At 37.9% G+C, this 23,463-nt stretch overlaps 1 protein-coding gene across 1 annotated transcript in view; it reads left to right on the top strand.

The window, feature by feature from the left end:
* LOC122751459 (phospholipid-transporting ATPase ABCA3-like) overlaps nt 1-23,463 on the top strand; it is a 211,829-nt gene that overhangs the window by 76,837 nt on the left and 111,529 nt on the right. Inside the window, 5 exon segments of the mRNA XM_043998522.1 lie at nt 1,308-1,437; nt 14,490-14,644; nt 16,443-16,598; nt 16,992-17,202; nt 23,238-23,388. Coding sequence (XP_043854457.1) covers nt 1,308-1,437; nt 14,490-14,644; nt 16,443-16,598; nt 16,992-17,202; nt 23,238-23,388 — 803 coding nt within the window.

Genomic DNA, 23,463 nt, shown 5'->3' with positions numbered 1-23,463 from the left:
CAGCCTTCTAATTGGTCTCTCTACTTTAGTCCATTCTATACAAGGTAATTTTTCCCTAAGCAGAGATATGTAACTCCTATAATTAACCAACTCCAGTAGTTTCCTATTGCTCCTAGAATAAAATATAAACTCTTCTGTTTAACTTTTGAAGCCCTTCACAACCTAACCCCAAACTACCTTTTCAGCCTTGCTGGACATTACACCTGGTCCTGAAGTCTGTGATTCAGCCAAATTAGCCTCCTTTCTGTTTCTATATATCATCTCTTTGCCTTTACACTGGCCATCCCTTATACTTGGCATGCACTGACTCCTTATCCCCACCTTATAGAGTCCCTCTCTTTCTTTAATACACAACTCAGGCACCATTTTGTGCATGAAGGCTTTACTGGTCATTCTTCCCTAGCCCTTTCTCCTCCCCACTCCCAACTCCCCCCACTGCTAGTATTCTCTTTCCTAGTTAGGATGCTTCTCTTTCCATGGCACTGCCAAGAGTTTTAATCTACTTAACTGCAGTCCAGGTGGCTTTTCTGGTGGAACTCCTCTTCCATTGTCCACAATCTCATGCTCTTTTTAGAGCATTGCTGCAGTAAAAGAAGGCAAGTTGGACTCCTATGGGACCTAACACTAAACTAACCTCCTTCGTTGTTCTTACAAAATAATTCTGTTGTTTTATCACCTCAATGATCCTTTCTGTTTTACTTACCATTTCTCATTGAGGTTTTAGAGTTCCATGTTTGTCCTCATTTGAGGATTAATAATTTGCTATTTTTTTAGTTTTAACAGCATACTCAAATATTGGATTTTTATTTCTTTTCTTGATATGTGTTGAAAAATAAATATTTCTGCTAATTAAGGTTCTCATCACCCCTTGTATGAAGTTTTAGAAGAGCCACCCAACTGTGTTTTATACTGCTTGTTTCTTTCCTCTCTAGTGCAATTAAAATAGACCTTGGGAGACCCAAAGTCTTGTGATTTTGGATCCTTGTGACTTTGGATCCTTGCTTTTCCCTTTATCTCTCCATTGCAGCTTCATAGCATGCTATTCTGGAAGAATTGAAAGCATTGTGTATTCTTCCTATATTCTAAAGTATCATTCAGAGATGCCTTGAAATAAATTTTCTATTAAATAAGCTTCAAATCATTTTACACTATGAAGTAGAAATGCTTTTCCTTCTGTATTTTTGTCTTTGGATTTGATGGTTTCAACAAGAGATTAATATGTCATAAATTCTTCAAAAATGCCAGGTATTTATATCTATATGTATGTGAATATTTATAAAATTACTCTTTATTTTTCTATTCCACAGGTGTTCATCTTAAACCATATTAAGAAGCATGCAGTAAATGATCTGACTATGAATTTTTATGAGGGACAAATCACTGTTCTTCTAGGACATAATGGAGCAGGGAAAACTACCACCCTGTCAATGCTCACAGGTATGTCATCAGCTCTGGTCAGTTGAGGAGCCAGGGGTTTGACTTTCATGTTTTGAGGACTGGAGAAGATATTAACTAGCACCACAATATCAGGATCTCATCTATCCCTCTTATAGGTGGATTTGTCATTTCAATATTCAGCCTTCCTTTGACTGAGATGAGTGAGTTTCATGTGATACTCATTACCCCTATCACTTCATCCATTTTTATATTTTCTTCTTGTGGTGCATGCCAATTATAAGAAATACAATGTTCTACCTCCTTCATTTCTTCCTAAGGGTACTCCTTTTCTCTTCCCTATCCTTTCCTTTCTTATGACTATTACAACAGAACCAACACCTCTGCAAGGCCTCTCTTTGTCTTATTTAACTTTTATATCCCTTAAAGATCTTAGGATTCTGCAGTAACACTTGTCTTTTCTTCTGCTTTGGTTAGGAGTTGTTTAGTAATGGTATTCAGGGAGTACAATGATAAATTTTCTCTCTTTCACCTGTTGACTAGGTCAGTTATTTTTTATAATAGATACTTTACATTTTCTTTTATCTTTTTAAATCTTTTCATTTTTTCTAATGATTCTTGTCTCATTTGGTACTGTTCACTCCATTCTAATTTTCAGAAAGTCCATTAAGTGGTAAGTTTTTCCATTTTCTTTTTAAAACTTTTTTTCTCCTTATAATTTCTTTCTCCAGAGCTCTTGTTTCACTAATAATTTTTTTTAATCATTTGCTTCATTTCTTATAGATCTCTTGTACTCCCTATGGACAAGCTATTTAAAGCTCTCTTTGTAATTGTTGTAGAGTTACCCTCCTCTTCTAGATTTAGTTCTTGGGAATCTCTTGACCCATGATATTTCTTCATAAAGATTAGTGTCTTCTCTTGTTTACGCCTTAGTTCATGACTTGTGACTATGCCAGAGCCAGATCTGCTCTTTCCCACACTCTTGAATTGGGTAGTCAGGCCCTATTTGTCCTGACCTTGATTTTTGAGCTTTTATTTTCTCTACAGTGAAAGCACTGGGAGTACAGGCAGGTTCCAAGTATCTGTGACATGTCTACAGTGGAAATACTGTGGTCTCATGATCCTTTGGGTAGCCTGTGATCAGAGTGTTGTGGATTTTCCTACAACTGACATGTCCAGCTCAAATCAATGCCAGTTCCTGGCCCTGTTTCCACAATCAGAGCACTGTGAATTCCCACCCCAAATACATCTTCCCCTTCTAAATACTAGAGCTCCTTGTCTCCCAGAAACAGAGCACTGAAATCTTCAGATGCCCCTGGAATGATCAGAGCACTGGTAGGCTTCCAGATTGTTTACCTGAGCTTGTTCTTGTGCTAAGTGTGTTGCCATTTACTTTCAAGCTTCTGTCTGTTTGTACACATCTGGGCTAGATGAAGAGACTTAATTGAGATTTCTCTTCAAATGTCTTGATCATTATTTCATCTTTTATTATCCCTTCTATACCCTAGCTAGAGCAGAAAAGCTGGGCTCAGCTATAACCTTTTGTGTTGTTAGCTTAACTCAAGTTCTGATGTCATTAGCTCATTCCAGACTATATATGGAATCTTCTGCACTCTTATGACCAGTATATTCTTAAAATACCTAACTGAGCAGCCAGGATCCTGAGTTTTCACACTGCAAGTCTCCCACCCCTAGTCTCTCAAAGGAAACTTCATCTTATCTATGTCAGCCACTGTGAGAAAGTTAACATTACATATTTTTTCTTGCTTTTTTTGTTAATTTAATTTTTTTTTAATTCTGAACTTAAAACATCAAAAAAGAGAATATATATGGCAGAACACAAAAAAGATGATTGTATATGGAATTAAAACTCTCCATTTCATGTCACTGTTTAAAAGTATATAATAAATTTTACACTTTCAAAACTGTCTTTATTCCCTTCTGAACTTCCTACTTTTTATATCTTTTGTTTGGATGTTTCAGTGGCCCCCATTTTATTTGTAGAAAACCCCTTCTTCTCCCCCAACCTCTTCCAATTAAAAACTGAAAGAAAAAAAAAACTGTCCACACAGATAGGCTTTCTGGGGATCATGGAAAGGGGTGTGCCTTCTGTCATGTCAAATAGCTAAATAGTTTTTAAGCTTTTGGTGATGTCCTAAGTTTTGTCATGGCCAGATGACATTTAATGCCTCAATCGCAGATATCCAAGATACAATTTTACTAACACTGTCATAGATGGACTAATGACCTATCTTTTTTTTTTTTTTTTTTGGTCTGAGAGGAGGCAGTAGTCAAGATGGTAGTATGTTTTTAGTTGACAACCACATGCTGCTTCCTGTATCTCCCTCGGGGTGTCTTGCTGCATCAGCTCTGCTGGCTTGCCTGCCCTGGCCCCTTCTCCACAGGAGCTGTTCCCCTAGATGATGGCTATTGGAACTAGGCTGGAAGTAGGGCTTATGGTTTAGGAGGGAGCATTGTTATTCCTATGACTTCTTCTCAGGTTCTTGGATTATCTCCTTTAGAGTCTGAGGGCAGGTTGTGGGTGAGACGATAATGGTGGTTGGTTTGACTTGCCATCACTTATCTCTCCCTCAGTGTGTTTTGTTATTTAAGTTCCTACAATATCATAGGGGAAGATAGTGGCAAATGACTTAAGAATGATCAATGCAGTAACCAGTCATGACTCCACACAACTGATGAATCATGCTACCCATCTTTTGACAAAAAGGTGATAGATTCAAGCTGCAGAATGAGACATAATTCCACCCACCCCGCAAAATGACCTATATGTGTATTGGTTTGTATGATTATAACAAGAGAGAGCTTTTATTTTTTGAGGGATGGCAAAGTTGGGGAGGAAATAAGGTGATAGCCATAATGATATTAAAACAAAAAAGGAAGAAAAGAACAGAATTATTTTTAAAAAACTGAAGAAAGTAAAAGAACGTTCTAAAGGAAACAAAAAAGCATGGTGATCATGAAACTACTATATTATATTTGAATATACAAAATAAAAACAAGTCGTACACAATGAAGATTCATGGTTTTATGGATAGTTTTCTTTTTCTTTTGTCCATCATATAGGGAAATGTTCATGGTTTGATGTTTATCGAGCTCCAAGTTTCTAAACCTAAATTTTGTAGAGCTTATAGCATAAATAAGTTTTGTACTTTGCCCAAGGAATTTTTCTGCATCTGTTGATATTGTTGAAAGGAAAGGCTTTTGTTAGAATTTTACCCTAATAAACAGGAAGGCTCAGGAAATTATAGTGAAAGGATTTTATTATTACATACAAGGCATATGCATTGCATGGGCCTGACCCTGAGCTCAGGCTGTGCTTAATCTTTTAAAAATAAACTTTGGTAACAAGAGAAGTCAATTCTGATAGGCTGAAATTACAAAAGGAGATGGGCTAGTGTTTCATTAGCATTGAGTTTATAATCCAGGTAGGATGCTGATTTCTAAAGGGGATCAAAACACATGTAGCTGTTATTTCTGTGCCTGGCACATAGGTCAGCTTCCCTAAGAGAGAGCTATCTCCTTAACCTGTGTAGTCTTCCCCCCAAGCTGTGGTACAAGAGGGTTGTCACATTTACCTGGCATAGCTCCCTGTCGCATCTCCAAAGAGTATGGAAATCATGGATACACTCAGATTTACACGGTGTTTTTTGTTTGTTTGTTTGTTTGTTTTTAGTAAGGCAATTGGGGTTAAGTGACTTGCCCAGGGTCACACAGCTAGTAAGTGTTGTGTCTTGAGACTGGATTTGAACTCAGGTACTCCTGAATCCAGGGCTGGTGCTCTATCCACTGCGCCACCTAGCTGCCCCAGATTTACGTGATGTTAATGGATAGATTCTTTGGTATAGTTATGTGGCATAGAATTTTTAAATTTATTACTTCTCTTTGTTTGTTTATAACTTTCATCCTTACATCCCTTCTACAAATTTAAATTGATTGTAGTGAATAATTTTTATATATTCACAAATGGTATTTATATATAATTCTCTTTCTTTTCCTTATCCTTCTGTGGTTTGGATATTAGACCTATATTTGTTCCATAAAAGAGTTTATGATATGTTTCTCAGTTTTTAGAATAATTTGTGTAGTATAGATATGTATTGTCCATTAAAATTTTGATTGAATTCTTCTATAAATTCATGTGGTCTGGATTTTTTCTTTGTTAATACCTTTATAATTCAATTTCCTTTTCTTAAACCAGATTGTTTAAGATAGTGGTGTCAAACTCAAATGAATAGTGTATCCTTGCTGCTTGCATATTGACTTAGAAAACCACAAATTAACATGATCTATATTGTATTGTATTTTAATTTATTTTGTATTTAACATTCCATTTACCTTTTGATCTGGTTTCAGCCTCACTAACTAGCTGGAGCATCGTGAATTTAACACTTAAGTTTGAGATTTACTCTCTTAATTTTATATTCTAAAATAATCATCTATTTCTTTTAAGTCTTAATTAATGCTGGCATATAACTGTGTGTTAGTATTTCAGATAATCCTTTAAATTACTTCTCTGATTATTTTCAAATCATTAATAATAACAAATATAAATCAAAACAACTGACATTTCACCTCACATCCAAAAAATTAGCAACAATGATAATCGATGAGAATAGTCAATGCTGTGGGAAGACAGGTACAGTAATACATTATTTAAGGAGCTGTGATTTGGCACAACCTTTCTGAAAAGGAATTTATAATTATATTCTATTCAGACCATGAGATTTGATTTCTAGACATATCCTGCAAGGAAATGATTAACAAAAATTAAGGATCCAACACACCAAAGTATTTATATTTAGCACTTTTTATAGTTGAAAAGAACTGGTAATAAAATAAGTGCACATTAATTTGGGAACTGCTAAACAAATTGGTGTACTTAAATCTAAGAAACAATGACTATGAAAAATTCAAACTAGTCTGGGAAAACATGAATTGGTAGAAAATGAAGTCAGTAGAATCAGAAAACAATATCCTTGCCTTCAACAATGCCAAGTAAAAAGTACCTAAAAAATGGAAAAAAAGGGTAATGCATAATTATACTCATCAAGTCTGGCATTGAATTAAGAGATAGGAAAATGCAACTTCCTCCCTCCTTTCCAAAAGTGAGAGATTATAAATATGGAGCATTTAGTAGACTCCTACTTGAGTGAAGGCTTGGTTATGTAAAAAAAAATATTAACTATAACTGCTAATCTGTAAATTTACAACTGTGTTAGCATGTGAAAAATTATAGCTGGCTGAAAAATTATAACTGGTCTGTAAAAATTACTTAACTGGTGCGCCTAATCTTTGAACTCCTGGCTGGCTATCTGACTGCTTTTAAATGCTTTTTAAATGCTTTAAAATGCTTTTAAATTTAAATTAGCTGCCTACCTGCCTGGGGGTTTAAAAATTCCCCCAGGTTCAATAAGCCTGGTATGGAGACCCAACCTGCCCACTGCCTCTCCCAGCCTGATTTTAAAAAGGATTAAAATGCCTCTTAATTAAAGCAAATACAGGGTTTATTTAGGTGAATAAACTTAGAGTTAAATGTAGAAACAAGGATAACAAAAGTAAAATACATCTGTGAATTTCTGCCAACGAACTCTCCACTTTCTCTTTTAACTTTCTCTCCTGCCACAGCCTCTGCTTACAACCCCCAGCACACCTCTGGCCTGTGGGTGTGGCCGCCTGTCTGCTGTCTGTGCTCCCCTTTCTCAGTGTCTTCACTAGTCCTTTCACTCTCACTCTTCTCATTGTCTGTGTCTCTCTCTGTAGCGACCCTGCTTCACCATAGTGACCCCCCTAGCATCTCTACCTCCCAGGCTATATAACCCTTCTCTCTCCTCAAACCTTGCGCTGACCACGCCCCCTCACTCCAAGCTAATTTGCTGGTGCCCACAGGGCCAGCAGAGCCCCATGCCACATGTATCAGGAGCTAGGGGGCTGGGGGGAGGAAGCTGACACGTCCCTGAGTTCCTGAGGTTTTTCGTGTGCATCCCTGCTGAGTGGGACCTGGGCTAGGCGTGGCATGGCTTATGTGTCTGGGGTGGTTTCGGGGAGACCAGACACTGGGGGAGGGGCAGCCCATTCGAGGCTAATTTTAGCCGCCTATAGTTAGTTTTACTGAACTTTTCTCTCTTTTTAATTATTTGTTACAAGGAATGCCTCAACAATGGCAAGAGTGGGGGAGAGGATATGGTTGGACTATAAAATATAAATACTATATTGGACCATAAAAATATTTCAAAATTTTTGTTTAATGATTTGTATTTAAAATCACTTATTTTTAAATAGTATTTTATTTTATTTTCCCAATTACATGTAAAGATAGTTTTCACCATTCATTTTTGTAAGATTTTGGATTACAAATTTTTCTCCCACCATCCCCCCTCCCCAGGAAAGCAAACAATCTGATGTAGGTTATATATGTACAATCATATTAAACATATTTCCACATTAGTTATGTCGTAAAAGAAGAATCAGAAAAGGGAAAACCACAAGAAAGAAGAAACAAAAAAGTGAAAATAGTATGCTTTGATCTACATTCAGACTCCATAATTCTTTTTGTGGATATGGAGAGCATTTTCCATCATGAGTCTTTTGGAATTGTCTCTGATCATTATATTGATGAGAAGAGCTAAGACTATCACAGTTGATCATCACACAGTGTTGCTATTGCTGTGTACAATGTTCTCCTGATTCTGCTTGCCTCACTCAGCATCAGTTCATTTAAAGTCTTCCCAGGTTTATCTGAAATCCACCTGCTCATCATTTCTTATAGCATAATAGTATTCCATTACATTCATATACCACAACTTGTTCAGCCATTCCTCAGATGATGGGCATCCTCTCAATTTCCAATTCTTTGCCACCACAAAAAGAGCTGCTATAAATATTTTTGTACATGTGGGTCCTTTTCCCTTTTTTATGATGTGCTTGGGATACAGACCTCATAGTGGTATTGCTGGTTCAAAGGGTATGCAGTTTGATAGCCCTTTGGACATAGTTCCAAATTGCTTTCCAGAATAGTTGAATCAATTCACAACTCCATCAAAAACACATTGGTGTTCCAATTTTCTCACATCTTCTCCAACAATTATCACAAAGTCATTTCTTACAGGAAGGATTTTTAGTTAAATCCTACTTGACTTAGTATTCTTGGTTACATAATTTTATACCTGTTCATATATATTGCTCTTAAAGGTTCTTTTCTTATTTTTTAAGCTATGAACTCAGTTAACTCAGATCAAAAAATAAATTATTTATATCATATTTTCCCACATGTGTAAATGTACATATAGATATTTTGACACAGTTATAAAAGCATCACCATGTATCAACATTTTTATTATTTATTGTGGTACAGAGAAAATTATTTTTTCTTTACTGATACAAGTATTTTTTCATTTTTAATTCTAAACTTAATAAACACCAAAAGAAATAGGAATTTCCATATAGAAATTGTGACAGGAGAAGATTGTACATAAAACTGTGGATCTCGGGGCAACTAGGTGGTGCAGTGGATATAGCACCGACCCTGGATTCAGAAGGACCTGAGTTCAAATCCAAGCTCAGACACTTAGCACTTACTAGCTATGTGACCCTGGTCAAGTCACTTAACCCCAATTGCTTCACCAAAGAAAAATTTTTTTTAAATTTGGATCTCTATTTTGTACAACTCACTATTTGTTCAAATGTGATAAATGTAACTTCCAAACATATACCTTCTGTCTCAGTTTTTTTCTGCCCTTCTGTTCTCTTCTATGCATTTAGAAATGCTTCAGTGACCCTATTTTCTTTCCTTTTTCTTTATAAATATTTTTATTCTTTTCTGTCTTTTGGCTCCCCTGTCTCTATCTCCCCTCTCCCACTCGGTTGAAAAAAAGAGAGATCTTTTTTTTTTTTTTTAACAAATATGAATAATGGAACAAAACAGGTTCCTACATTGGCCTTGTCTGAGAATATATCTTATTTTGCATCTTGGGTCCATCATATATCTCTGTCAGTAGACATTATCAATCTCTGGAATCATGGTAGGTTTTTGCATTGATTAGAGGGCTTGAGTCTTTCAAAGTTGTTTATCTTTACAATGTTTTTGTGATTGCTAAATTGTTCTCCTGGTTCTGCTCATTTCATAAAAGTCTTCCTAAGTTTCTTTGAAAGCATTCCTTTTATCATTTTTATAGCTCAATAGCATTATGTACATTCATATACCAAAACTTGTTTAGGCATTCCTCAATTGATTGGCACTTCCTTAGTTTCTAGTACTTTGTACTACGAAAAGAGATGCTATAAATATTTTTGTACATGTGGATCTTTTCCCTCTTGCTTTGATCTCTTTGGATATGCAGTTTTGTGGCTTTTGGTGCATAGTTCCAAAGTGCTTTTTAGAATGGCTGGACCAATTCATATCTCCACTAACAGTTCAGTAATATGGCTCTTTTCCCACAGGCTGTGAAAAAAATTATCATTTTCCTTTTTTGTCATCTTTGCCAATCTAATCAGTGTGAAGTAGAATCTCAGTTGTTTTCATTTGCATTTCTCTAATTGTTAGTGATCTGGAGCATTCTTTTTATAGAGTTATTGGTAGCTTGGATTTCTTCCTTTGAAATCTGTCTGTTCATGTCCTTTACCCATTTATCAACTGGGGAGTTGCTGTTATTCTTATGTAACTGAATCAGTTCCTCTTATGTCTTGGATATGAGACCTGTACAGAAAAATATAATGGAAACATTTTTTTTTCATATTTGTCTATTTCCCTTCTAATTTTAGCTACTTTGGTTTTGTTTGTATACAAACTTTACTTTTATGTAATTAAAGTTGTCCCTTTTTATTGTCATCATTCTCTTTATTCCTTGTTTAGTCATATATTCTTCCTCTTATCCAAAGCTGAAAGATAGTTTCTTCTTTTCTACTCAAATTTCCTTATGTGAGAAATAAAATTTGGGATTTTCCATTTTGGTTAAGATATGAAGGCTTTATTACATTCTTATAATAATAAGCACACACTGTAAAGAAGTGCTGTATGTTCTTGCTGCAGCAAACTCTTTTATTCCTAATTCTAATGCAGATTTTCCTCCCCTCCATTCCCCATTGGCTGGTACTAAGAAGTGCATAATTTTTCCAGAATGTCTCTTCATATTTGAGCATGTCCCCCCTCCTATTACATACATCACATGTACATAAAAATGAGCCATCTTCCCTCCCAAGGGTGTGTGAGATAATTTATGTAAGTTAATTAAGCAAGCACAGTACAAACTTAGCCTTAACCTCTGGCACACTAAACTAACTAAACTACTGGCCTTGAGGCCCCCTTCTTCAGTCTTCCTTCCTTACCCAGACTCATTCCCTGTTCCTGTTTTTCTTGAGATAACAGCATTATTCTGGTGTGAGACACCAGACACATTTTTCTAAATCCCTCCTCTTTAATTTTTTAAAATTTTTTTTATTTTGGGTGAGGCAATTGGGGTTAAATGACTTGCCTAGGGCCACACAGCTAGTGTTAAGTGTCCGAAGCTGGATTTGAACTCAGGTCTTCCTGACTCCAGAGCCAGTGCTCTATCCACTGTGCCACCTAGCTGCCCCAATCCCTCCTCTTTTATTTGTCCATTATGCTGCTTTTCTCACTAATTCTACACATCTCCTCCAGTTTCTGAAGCATTTGGTAACACATCCCCTCTGCCTCCATAATATTATATTATTCTTCTTTGCTTTTGGATTTTCTTAGTACCATCATCAGGACCCTTCCCAAGCCCCTAATATTTGCTTTTGGCACAGTAATAACTTGCATTCCTTCCACTGCCCTGGTAATTAAATTCATAAAACATGGGATGAGACATGGAATTGATATCAATCCAGAAATGGCACATAATACAAAGAAACCAATTTGTTTCCACCAATTTCTAGTGAGCCAGGATAGCCACCCATTATTCCAAATGGAGTTCCACTTTTGTGCTGGCACATGCACCATTTTCCTAATATTAGTTGTTATTTCCTTCACTACTCTCACTTTATCATCAATTTTTAGACAAGTGCTTAAATTCATTTTTCCACAGACACCTCCATCTTTAGCCAGCAGATAGTCTAGGACCAACCTATGTTGTAACATAACTTCCCTCATCTGCGTGACTTGATCAGCCAATAGTCCAGAGCCGTGGCAGTCTGATTGGTTATTATTTCTAACATGGCTTGCAGTCTGATGAGCCTATTCAGAATATAGATTGGGGTTTGATAACCCTAACTCCCATCTTGGACCCAGGTAACTGGCCCATAAACCTGAATTATTCTTTGTGGGGGCCATTCATTTCCCCATCCATTAGCATTGCCTGTGACAGTGAGTCCTGTATCTATACTCCTTTTTGTCTTCTTAGCTCTTCATATAATTGAATACCTAAGTCTTTCCCGTGGATGTCTTCTAGGAGGAAAAATTGGGGCCTAATTAATCCAATATAACATAAACCTGTCCAATTTTGGGGGAGACATGTGTAAGCACTTTGACCAAAAATCCAATAGTGTCCTTTCAAAGCTCTTTTTGTTCCTTGGAAAACTTTATGCTCATCATATTTTTGGTAACAACCCCAAGGAACAAATGTCAATAACTACCAAGATTATAACAGTAATCATGGTTAACAGCATTAGCTAATATCAAGTCTCGTAATTTCAGTAACACACTCCCAGTGTTCATTTAATAAGCAATTTCATCCTGCATCTCAGATGTCCCATGTAGTTGTCTGGTCTCTGGAAATCCTTTTCTTGGAACAGTCTGAAAGATGTCTTATCTCCAGGGCATCTCTTCAGTAGATTTCTTTCCTTCCTTCCTTCCTTCCTTCCTTCCTTCCTTCCTTCCTTCCTTCCTTCCTTCCTTCCTTCCTTCCTTCCTTCCTTCCTTCCTTCCTTCCTTCCTTCCTTCCTTCCTTCCTTCCTTCCTTCCTTCCTTTCTTTCTTTCTTTCTTTCTTCCTTTCTTTTTTTTTTTTGGGGGGGGGGTGAGGCAATTGGGGTTAAGTGACTTGCCCAGGGTCACACAGCTACTATGTGTTAAGTGTCTGAGGCTGGATTTGAACTCAGATCCTCCTGAATCCAGGGCCAGTGCTCTATCCACTGTGCCACCTAGCTGCCCCAGATTTACTTCTCTGGTCTCAGATTACTTTATAGAGACTCCTCACATGTTCCTGTTTAAATCTCTTGCAAAACAGATCTCAATACAAATCAGTACAGCCTCTCAAATTTTACTTCTCCAATAACCAGTCCATGTGGTAAAAATTACCTCAAACCTTATGGTTTTGATCTTACTAACAATAGAGCTATAAGAGGAATATCAAAATCAAGGCCTTGCACTTTACCTGAACCTTAAAGAATTCATGACTTGAGTGCCCCATGCTGTTTGCAGCTTTATCTAACTCTGTATCTGACAAACATTGTTAACAGGGCCAAAGGGTTACCACTGCCTTGATACATACAAGCCATATAACTTAAATGTTTCAAAGTACCAGAGAAGGCAGAACTCTTAAATCTTTCCAAATTACATACATATTCGCTTGACCTTAATGGTTTTTTTCTCCAAAAAATTTTACTCAATTGTTTAAGATCTAATCCTTACATAAAACTTAGGTTACAGATTACTTTAGTAAGAAGATGACCACAAATGAACTTATATCAAAGTTAACTTCAATTGTAGTAAAAAACTTAGGATGACACTTAAGTAATTAATTTCAAAATAGTGTATGTCAAACAAGTTATCCATAATAAATCATGTTCGTATTACAGGACATGCTCTACAGACAGGTGTTGTTTCCACATTACATAATAAACACAAATAGATTTAACTTTTCCTTAGGTGTAACAATACATTCTGTAAGTTACCTGCACCTAATTGTATTAAAATTCTTTTCTTTAAAATAGACTTAAAATGTTTCTGATTCAGTTTTAATGCATAACTAATAATAGACAGATGAGAAAGCCATATGCTTATACACTCTAGGTTTTTTTTAGAAAACATAAAGGACTAGAATTCCTGCATCTCACTATAGTAACCCATATATTCCAGTATTAACTTAAGGGATGAAGATCCAATATTGTGTTCATGCTGATCACGTGACATGATTATAGGAATTTGCCATAAAAGAAGAGGGACAAGGGGCGGCTAGGTGGCGCAGTGGATAAAGAACCGGCCTTGGATTCAGGAGTACCTGAGTTCAAATCCGGCCTCAGACACTTGACTTACTAGCTGTGTGACCCTGGGCAAGTCACTTAACCCCCATTGCCCAGCCAAAAAAAAAAAAAAAAGAAGAGGGACAAAGCTGTCAGGGAATAATACTTCCCTAAACTTCATGACCACCCCAGGCAGCAGTTATATAGTGTGGTAAAAACAGCATACTACTGAAGCGGCTTTTGAAGTTTTATAAAAGAATATAGACTAAGCTTAGATCTAAGACTACTCATTTGTATTTCTACTTTCCTATTTCCCTAATCGGTATCACCTGTTTGTTGTCTAAACAATAAAAGCTAGGTATTCCTGAATCCAGGACCTGTGCTTTATCCACTGAGCAACCTACCTGCCCCCCAAGGACAGAGATATGAATATAGTATGTGCCCTGGAGGAAAGTTCACTAGTTTGCTAACTTATATAAGAATATAAGAATTCTATTCTATAAGAATAGAATTGAGCTGTTCAAGCCTCTGACCCTATCTAGGTTGGGGCCTGTCTGTTTTGTGTCTGAAGGCCTTTCTCTTGACATTTCAATGTCTCTCTCCTTTAATCCTTCCAGATTTTCAACTTTTCCTGACAAGTCACTTAGGAACTCCCTCTTACAAGTCAGTCTGTGAAAGATCAAATGACTTGCCCAAAGTCTCACAAGTTGTCAGTGGCATGAACCCAGTCCCTCTGGTTTAAGTCCAAACTCATTTCACTGAACCGAGACATCCTTGGGCCTTATGATATTCTGCCCACAATAGCTAGTCTATAAATGTTGTTCATTCATTGTAGTGGCAAGATGGAGTTGATCTGTCCAGATAAACCAAAAGGGTGTTAACCCAGGACAATATGTTAACATGATTTCTGCCTGAATTTTGTTTGTTTGCTTTGTCTTAGGTATGTTCCCTCCAACAAGTGGAGAGGCATATATCTGTGGGCTTGAGATCTCCAGGAAAATGGTTCAGATCCGGGAGAGCATAGGTTTTTGCCCCCAGCATGATATGTTATTTGATCACATGACAGTAGCTGATCACCTTTATTTCTATGCTCAGGTAAGCCAAAGCCAAGAGTTTTCCTCTCTCTTACAGAATTATGTAGTTTTAGGGATGGAAGGGACCTCATTGTTCCATTAATTAATACAAGCCCCTCATTTTAGCGATGAGGAAACTTAGGGCCAGAAATCATTTGTCTACCATCATACAGTTAGTAGTAGACATGGGATTTGAATACCCTTGGAAGCGTGGTGGTTTCTGAGAGAATGAATATTAGAATGAAAGGTAGACCTATTCTAATGATGGGCTGGGGGACCTGACTGATTGTCACTCATTGACTGAGAGACTATCTCAAGCCAGACTACCCCCAGCCTGGGGGAACCTCACTTACCTGAGTGGAACACAGTGGGCTGGAATTTATCTTAGATTAAATTCTTTCTAAGATTCTCTGGTTGGGTGAGGTAACAATTCCAAGATTTCATCCCATCATCCACACTGCTCTTCAGAAAACTAAGCTTTGACCTAATCTCCAAATGAGAAAGGGGAAAAAAACCTTTTTCTCAGTTAAAATGTTTAGAGTCACTTGGCTATATAAGAAAGGCTTGCTACATTTCAAAATATATTTTCTCTTTCGAAAATGAAGTGAGGTAGGGACTTTTAAATAAATTCTTTTTAATGAATGTCAAGCAAGTGGCAAGGTTAATGGGATCAAAACCTCAAAGTAATTACACTTAATAGGAACTATTAAGAACACTGATAAAGTACCATTCTACTGGTGCAGTAATATACACTATACAGTCAGCTATGCACTTATACAGTCAGCTGTGCAAACCAGAATTTAAACTCATTGTTCATTTATTTGTCTGAAGAATGTCACATTTTATTATTTTATAATGTCACATTTACTATTTTAAAGTCTTGTACCTGGTCTCTTATTTCTTATTTTGGTAGTGTTGAAATTTTTTAAAATAAATTTTTGGTAATGTTTGTTTTTATGTCACCTACATTTCCCATTGTTTCTCTTCTCCTTCCCAAAGAGCCATTCCTTAAAATAAATTATACAAAATTGAAAAGAAAAAAATTTGACAAAACTAACAAACATATTGAAAAAGACTGACATCATATGCAGTGTTCCATAACTATGGTCTTCCTCCTCTAAGATTTGTCATTATAATTGCACAGAGTTCAGTTTTTCTTTTGTTGTTCTTTCCATTTATATGTTGTAGGGGTAGCTAGGTGGTGCAGTGGATAAATCACTGGCTCTGGATTCAGTGGGACCTGAGTTCAAATCCGGCCTCAGATACTTGACACTTACTAGCTATGTGACCCTGGGCAAGTCACTTAACTCCCATTGCCACGCCCCCCCCCAAATTGTATTATTGTAATCATTGTATATATTGTTATCCTGCTCCCACTTAACTTGAGTTTATATTAGTTCCTATAAGTTTTATGCTTCTTTATATTCTTCATAATTCATAATTTTTCATAATAGTCCATTACATTCATGTTTCACAATTTGTTTGGCCATTCCTTCAGCAATAAGTATCTACTTTATTTCTAGTTCTTTGCTATTAATTAGAAATGCTTCTGTAAATATGGGGACATCCTTCTTGTCATTAACCTCATTCCTAGCAGTAGAATCTCTGGGCAAAAAAGGTATGGAAATTTGAGTCAGTCCTTTAGCATAATTCCAAATTGTTTTTCAGAATGGTTACAAATCTATCAATGATACTAACATATTATAAAGTGTGCCCATCTTTTCATAAAAGGAGGGTACTTTTTAAACCACACTTGCAAACTTAGATGTATTCTAAGACAGATAGCTATTAATTAGGGTGGGGTTCTCTTTTGTTTTCAGCTGAAAGGATTGACTCTGAAGGAGTGCCATAAAGAAATAGATCAGACCTTGAAATTTTTCAGCTTGGAAGAAAAGCGCAATGACTTTTCAAAGTCACTGACTACAGGCATGAAGCGAAAGCTCAGCATTAGCATTGCACTCTTGGGAGACTCCAAGGTACAGAAAGTAGCTAAAATGCATCCCTGTCACTGCTTGATTAGAAAAATCGACTGACTTAAACATATATAAGCTGATCCTAATATGGAGTTGTCTAAAGCTCTCCTCTAAAGGAGATTTCCCAGGGTGTCCTCAGTGGGAAAATATTTTCATGTTATGATTGGACTAAGTTGACCATATGTGTGAGGTACTCAGTGCTTTACTAGCTCAGACTGTAGTTTATTCTGACCTTGTTGACTGCACTTGGGCAAGTGATTCAAGTGCCTTGTGCTCAGCTTTCACGAAATTAAAAGTGCAAAACAAAATCAAGGTGGGTGCCATCCATATTAAGGATCTACACATGAGGCACAGCACCATTTACTAATGTCATTGTGCTGTCCTTCTGGTCTGCAGGTGATCATTCTGGATGAGCCAACATCTAGGATGGACCCTGTCACCAGAAGTATCACCTGGAATCTTCTTCAGCAGCATAAACATGGCCACACCATCGTGCTGACCACCCACTATATGGAGGAGGCTGACCTGCTGGGTGACCGCATTGCCATCATGGCCAATGGGGAACTACAGTGCTGTGGCTCTTCACTCTTCCTCAAGCGCAAATATGGTCTCTCCAGCCTTTTTCCTTTTTGATGCATCCTTCATATCACTGTCAAACTTCCTTATGTAGCTGGCCTTTTAAATAGAGCTAAGGGAGAGGGAGCAGGGGCAGAGCTGCCTGGAAGTGGGTAAGGTCCCTTTCTAGGACTCTCTCTATTTAATTGAGGGCATGCCAACCAGAGAGTTGTTTTTTTTTTTAATTTGTTTGACTCAAAGCTTGAAGGGACTATAGAGCAGGAGGGGAAAAGCCAAGCATACAAGAAATGGAGAAGTAAGTAGGCTGGAACAAAGACCTTTGTGGATGAGTGGAAAATAGGAGAGGTTGAGCATCCTATATACTGAACTCTGCCATTACAGTTGTAGTCATTTTGTTCATCAATAAGCTTTCATTAAGCACTTCCTATGTGCCAGGCACTATGGTAAACACCAGTGTTACAAAGAAAGGCAAAAGACAATCCCTGCTGTCAAGGAGTTCATAGTCTAATGGCAGAGAAAAAATGCACATAACTATGTACAGACAAGCTAAATACAACCTAAATAAGAAATGATCAACAGAAGGAAGGCACTAAAATTAAGAGGTGCTTAGAAAGACTTCCTGTAGAAGATGAAATTTTACCTGGAACTTGAAGGAAACCAGGGAAGTCAGTTGTCAGAGTAGAGGAAAGAGAGCATTCAAGGGATAGAGGACAGCCATTAGAAATGTCCATATCTGAGGGAGGGAGTATATTGTTCAAGGAACAAGTAAAGAGGTCAGTGTGAATGGACTGAAGAGTAGGTGGGGAATGGAATATAGTGTAAGGTATAAGAAGAATGGAAAGGTTTCAGGGAGGGTATTTATTATTTTGTTTTTTATCCTGGAGGTGATAGGTAACAAGTTGGATATGTGTGGAGAAGGGAGGGTGGTGAGAGAGTAAAGAATTGAGGTTACAAGCTTGGGGAACCAGGAAGATTGGGATGCCTTTGATAGTAATAGAGAAGTTTAGAAGTGGGAAAGGTGGGGCAGCTAGGTGGCGCAGTGGATAGAGCACCAGCCCTGGATTCAGGAGGACATGAGTTCAAATCTGGCCTCCGACACTTAACACTTACTAGCTGTGTGACCCTGGGCAAGTCACTTAACTCCAACTGCCTCACACCCAAAAAAAAAAAAAAAGAAGAAGAAGAAGAAGAAGAAGAAGAAGAAGAAGAAGTGGGAAAGGTTTTGTGGAAAAGATAATAATTCTCGGCCATCTAGGTGGTACAGTAGATGAAGCACCAGCCCTGGATTCAGGAGAACCTGAGTTCATATCCAGCCTCAGACACTTGACACTTACTAGCTGTGTGACCCTGGGCAATTCACTTAATCCTCATTGCCCCACAAAAAAAAAAAAAAAGAAAGAAAAGAAAAGAAATTCAGTTTTGGACATGTTGAGATGTTTACAGGATAGCCACTTTCAGATATGTAATAGGCATTTGGAGATGAGAGATTGGAGGTCAACAAAGAAGTTAGGGTTGGATAAGGAGGTTTAAGAATAATCACTGTATGGAGCACCTAGGTGGGTGGCGCAGTGGATAGAGCACCAGCCCTGGAGTCAGGAGGACCTGAGTTCAAATCCAGCCTCAGACACTTAAAACTTACTAGCTGTGCGACCCTGGGCAAGTCACTTAACCCCAGTTTGCCCCACCAAAAAAAAAAAAAAAAGAGAATAATCAGTGTAAAGATGATCATTTAATTCATGGGAGCTGGTGAGAACACTAAGTGAAATAATATAAAGGGAGAAGAGAGGAAGCCTAAGGACAAAGCTCTGTGGAATACCCATGGTTAGTGGGCATGACCTGGATGAAGATCTAGCAGAGAAGACTTAGAAAGTGTCTTCAGGTAGGAGAAGAGAGTAATGTCCCCAAAACCTAGTGAGAAGATGGTATCAAGGAGAAAAAGGTGATTGACAGTGTCAAAGCCTACAAAGAAGTTAAGAATAAAGATTGAGAAAAATAAGCATCTCTCATAACTTTGGAGAGAGCAGTTTTGGTAGAATTAGATCAGAAGTCACACTGAATGGAGTTAAGAAGAGACTAAGAGGAGAGAAATTGACATACACTGTCTTCTTAAAGGAGTTTAGCCACAAAAGACAGAAAAGATATGGGATGATAGCAGCGATAGAAAGATCAAGCAAAGGTTTTTTGAGGATGTTTGTAGACAATATAGAAGAAGACAGTAGACAGAGAGATTTAAGACAAGTGAGAGAGTGGAGATGCAAAAGAGGGCAACATGTTCACGGAGACACAATGGAGTGAGATCATTTGTGCAGGCAGAGAGATTTGCCTTGGCAGGGAGAAGGGCCACTTCTTCATGTGAGGCAGGAGTGAAGGAGGAGAGAGTGGCCAAAGGTATTTGGGTGATAGGAGATGAAGAAGAGAGAAGGAAGAAGGAACTTTGAGTAAGTGGACTAATTTTTTCCCGGTAAAATATAATGCAAGGGGGGCGGCTAGGTGGCGCAGTGGATAGAGCACCGGCCCTGGAGTCAGGAGTACCTGAGTTCAAATCTGGCCTCAGACACTTAACACTTACTAGCCGTGTGACCCTGGGCAAGTCACTTAACCCCAATTGCCTCACTAAAAAAAAATATATATATATATATATATATGTATATATATATATATATATGTGTGTGTGTGTGTGTGTATATATATATATATATATATATATATATAATGCAAGGTTCTCAGCTGAGAGGGTGGGTGTAGGGGAAAACATGGGATGTTTGTAGAGGGATGAGCTGACCACTAGTAACAGAGACAATCACTGAATTCAGAGTCAAGGATAGAATCCCAGGATTTGTCAATGACCATCAAAGATAAAGAGGGCTATAGTGAAAAATGTTTGGTTATAGAACACAGCATCTTCTTCACTGGAAGTGAAGTTCACTCTTTGAACCATTGTTTGGTTCTTTGCACAACTGGTGAGTTGTCTCTTCTATTTAGAGCCCACTGGTTTAAGTGTTCATCATTTATCTCCAAATACTCATCAGGGAGTTCATCTAACTTATGGACAATCAAGTGATTGTGTTAAATTAACTTTATAGAGACATTACCAGTCTCTGGAGGAGCTATTCAAAGAGGCAAGTTGCATGACTAATGTTTGATATGATTGCACATGTATAACCTGTATCAGATTGTTTGTCATCTTGGGGAGTGGAGAGAGGAGAAAGGGAGGGAGAAAAAAACTGGAATTCAAAATCTTATTTTAAAAAATGAATGTTGTGGGCAGCTAGGTGGTGCAGTGGATAAAGCACTGGCCCTGGATTTAGGAGGACCTGAGTTCAAATCTGGCCTCAGATACTTGACACTTACTAGCTGTGTGACCTTGGGCAAGTCATTTAACCCTCATTTCCCTGCAAAAACAAAAACAAAAAAATGAATGTTGAAAACTATCTTTGTATGTAATTGGGGGCAAATACTATTTATGAAAAAAAAGGCAATTTGCCCATTGAGAATGGTCATAACCATTCCTTCATTTGATGATACTTGGTCAGATCTGAGATTATGTCCTGGCTTCTTAGTGTCTGTCTCTGCCACTGAGGAGGAATAACTGACTAATTGCATGCAGAATTAGGATGTACAGTCCAAGTACACATTGCTCTGCCTTCAGCCTCCTCATTCTTTCACCCATCAGTCAAGTCACATTTTTGTTCAACACTTCTTGCTTCTCCATCTCTTGTTTGTTTGTTTGTTTGTTTTTTACCCTTCCACACTATACCCCCTTCAAAGTCTGGTTCAAATAAAAAATAAAGTGAAGGAGCTAGTGGTAGTGGTAGTTGCCCTTGGAGAAAGTCTTAAACTCTTTGGAGCTTAAGGAGAACTGGAAAAGGGGCTTGCCTGCCTTTAAACTCTGTCCCTGTCTCCCCATGCTCTGTTTCCAAGCCCTTTTTGTGGAGCTCCAAAAAGGTCATCCACTTTTATAAACTACTTTCAATATATGTCTCGTATTCATGAAAATCCACAGTGGCTTCCTATTTCCAGCTCTATTAAATTTAACCTCCCCAATCTTATTTATTATGTTGAGGAATTGTCCAGGGGACCTGATCAACCAAGATCTCCCTAGCCCATCTGATGAAATTTCAAGTCAGGTAACATAGGGAGTGAAGTGAAGTGTTTCTTTTTTCATTTCTCCTTTAGAAGGAGTCAACTTCTGAAGGATCTTCAATGCCCCATGGTGCCCTTTCAAAAACAATCCGCTCACTGAAGAGGCAGTACAGATCGCTAGCCAGCTAGCTGCCTTATAATGCTATCCAAAAAAGCCAATTAAAGACTTTCTTCACTCCTAAAGGAGAAATGAAAAAGAATTTTGTTGTTTAATCATGTCCAACTCTTCATGACCCCATTTGGGATTTTCTTGGCAAAGATACTGTTGTTGTTTATCATTTCTCCAGCTCATTTTACAGATGAGGAACTGAGAGACAGGGTTAAGTGACTTACCCAGGGTCACAGAGCTGGTAAGTGTCTGAGGCCAGATTTGAACTCAGGAAGATGAGTCTTCCTGACTCCAGGCCCAGCACTATACCACCTAGCTGCCCCAAAGAAAAAGAAATACTTTTGAATATTTCTTCTAATACTTGAGTATATACTGTTTCTGTTACTCGTCCCTTATATACATTGAGTGGGTTATATATTGAGAGAACTTAATTGATTAGGACTCTTCTTATATACTTCCTCCCTTTCTTCACCCTGCCCCAACATCCATGTCAACAGTAGACCTTTCTGTCCTACTCAAATAGGACTTTTCACTAACTCACAAAATGACATATTTGTTCCCACCTCTTTGCCATTGCTCAATTTGTTATGTCACCCTGGAATACCTTCCTGACTCCAAATTGATTGATTGTTGATTAGTTATTAAAGGGGGAAAAGTTTGAAAACCAGGCAGTTTGATTTGGTTATAGGAGTAAATCTCAAGCATAGTAATATTTGTTAATAACTAAGGAATTGGGGGCAGCTAGGTGGCGCAGTGTATAAAGCACAGGCCCAGGATTCAGGAGTACCTGAGTTCAAATCTGACCTCAGACACTTGACACTTACTAGCTGTGTGACCCTGGGCAAGTCACTTAACCCCCATTACCCCACACCAAAAAACAAAAACAAAAACAAAAAAACCCTAAGGAATTAGCTTCCCCAACTATATTTCTGTTCAGTGTAGCTTTTATTAGGTACAAGTTTTGTTGGGGTTTGGGGGGGGCGGGGTAATGGGGGTTAAGTGACTTGCCCAGGGTCACACAGCTAGTAAGTGTCAAGTGTCTGAGGTCAGATTTGAACTCAGGTCCTTCTGAATCCAGGGCCGGTGCTCTATCCACAGCGCCACCTAGCTGCCCCAGGTACAAGTTTTCTTTCTTTCTTTCTTTTTTTTTTTTTTTTTTTTTTTTTTAGTAAGGCAGTTGGGGTTAAGTGACTTGCCCAGGGTCACACAGCTAGTAAGTGTTAAGTGTCTGAGGCCGGATTTGAACTCAGGTACTCCTGAATCCAGGGCCGGTGCTCTATCCACTGCGCCATCTAGCTGCCCCCCCAGGTACAAGTTTTCTTAACAAGAGTTTGCTTCATAGATTTTTTGATTATGAGAATCCTAAATATAAGTTAGAGTATCTGAAGCCAGTGGGAACTGAGAAGTAGAAGTTGGATTAGCATCATTTACAGACTTCAGAAATCTGATTTTTACAATAGCAAAATCACAACTCAAATGTAAGTCCTAAAAGATTTTCTTTATTGAAATTCTATCCAGGTATATGATGTCCTTATTCTACCCATAAGCAAACAGAGGTTCATAGATGTGAAATTAATGGTACATGGTCACATATTTGGTCCTATGTCCATGGTGAGTGGTGGCTCTAGAGTTCAAACTCAACCTTCCTGATTCCATGCCTTGCTCTTTCCACAAAACCACAAGAAGATTCTCCATTTCCCCTCTCCTAAGGAGCTCACCTAACTCAAATGTGGGGAGACCAAGTATGTGGGCCATTTAAATACAATGAAATGAATTCAGCTGTTTCATCTGATCTTAAAAAATCTTTTTTTCAGGTGCTGGATACCACATGATCATAGTAAAGGAGCTTCACTGTAACCCAGAGGACGTTAGCCAAGTTGTTTATCATTATGTGCCACAGGCCACTTTAGAGAGCAACTTTGGAGCTGAATTATCTTTTACCCTACCCAAAGAGAATGCTAACAGGTAGGAATCCAAAGCATGCTGGCCTAATGGGGTTTCTACCACGTAGGGTTCATGGTTGCCTTTCTTCGATTCCTC

This window comes from Dromiciops gliroides, chromosome 1 (genome assembly GCF_019393635.1).
Source record: "Dromiciops gliroides isolate mDroGli1 chromosome 1, mDroGli1.pri, whole genome shotgun sequence".
NCBI lineage: Eukaryota > Metazoa > Chordata > Mammalia > Microbiotheria > Microbiotheriidae > Dromiciops > Dromiciops gliroides.
The sequence above is the reverse complement of the archived record's forward strand: the minus strand, read 5'-3'. Positions and strand labels throughout refer to the sequence as shown.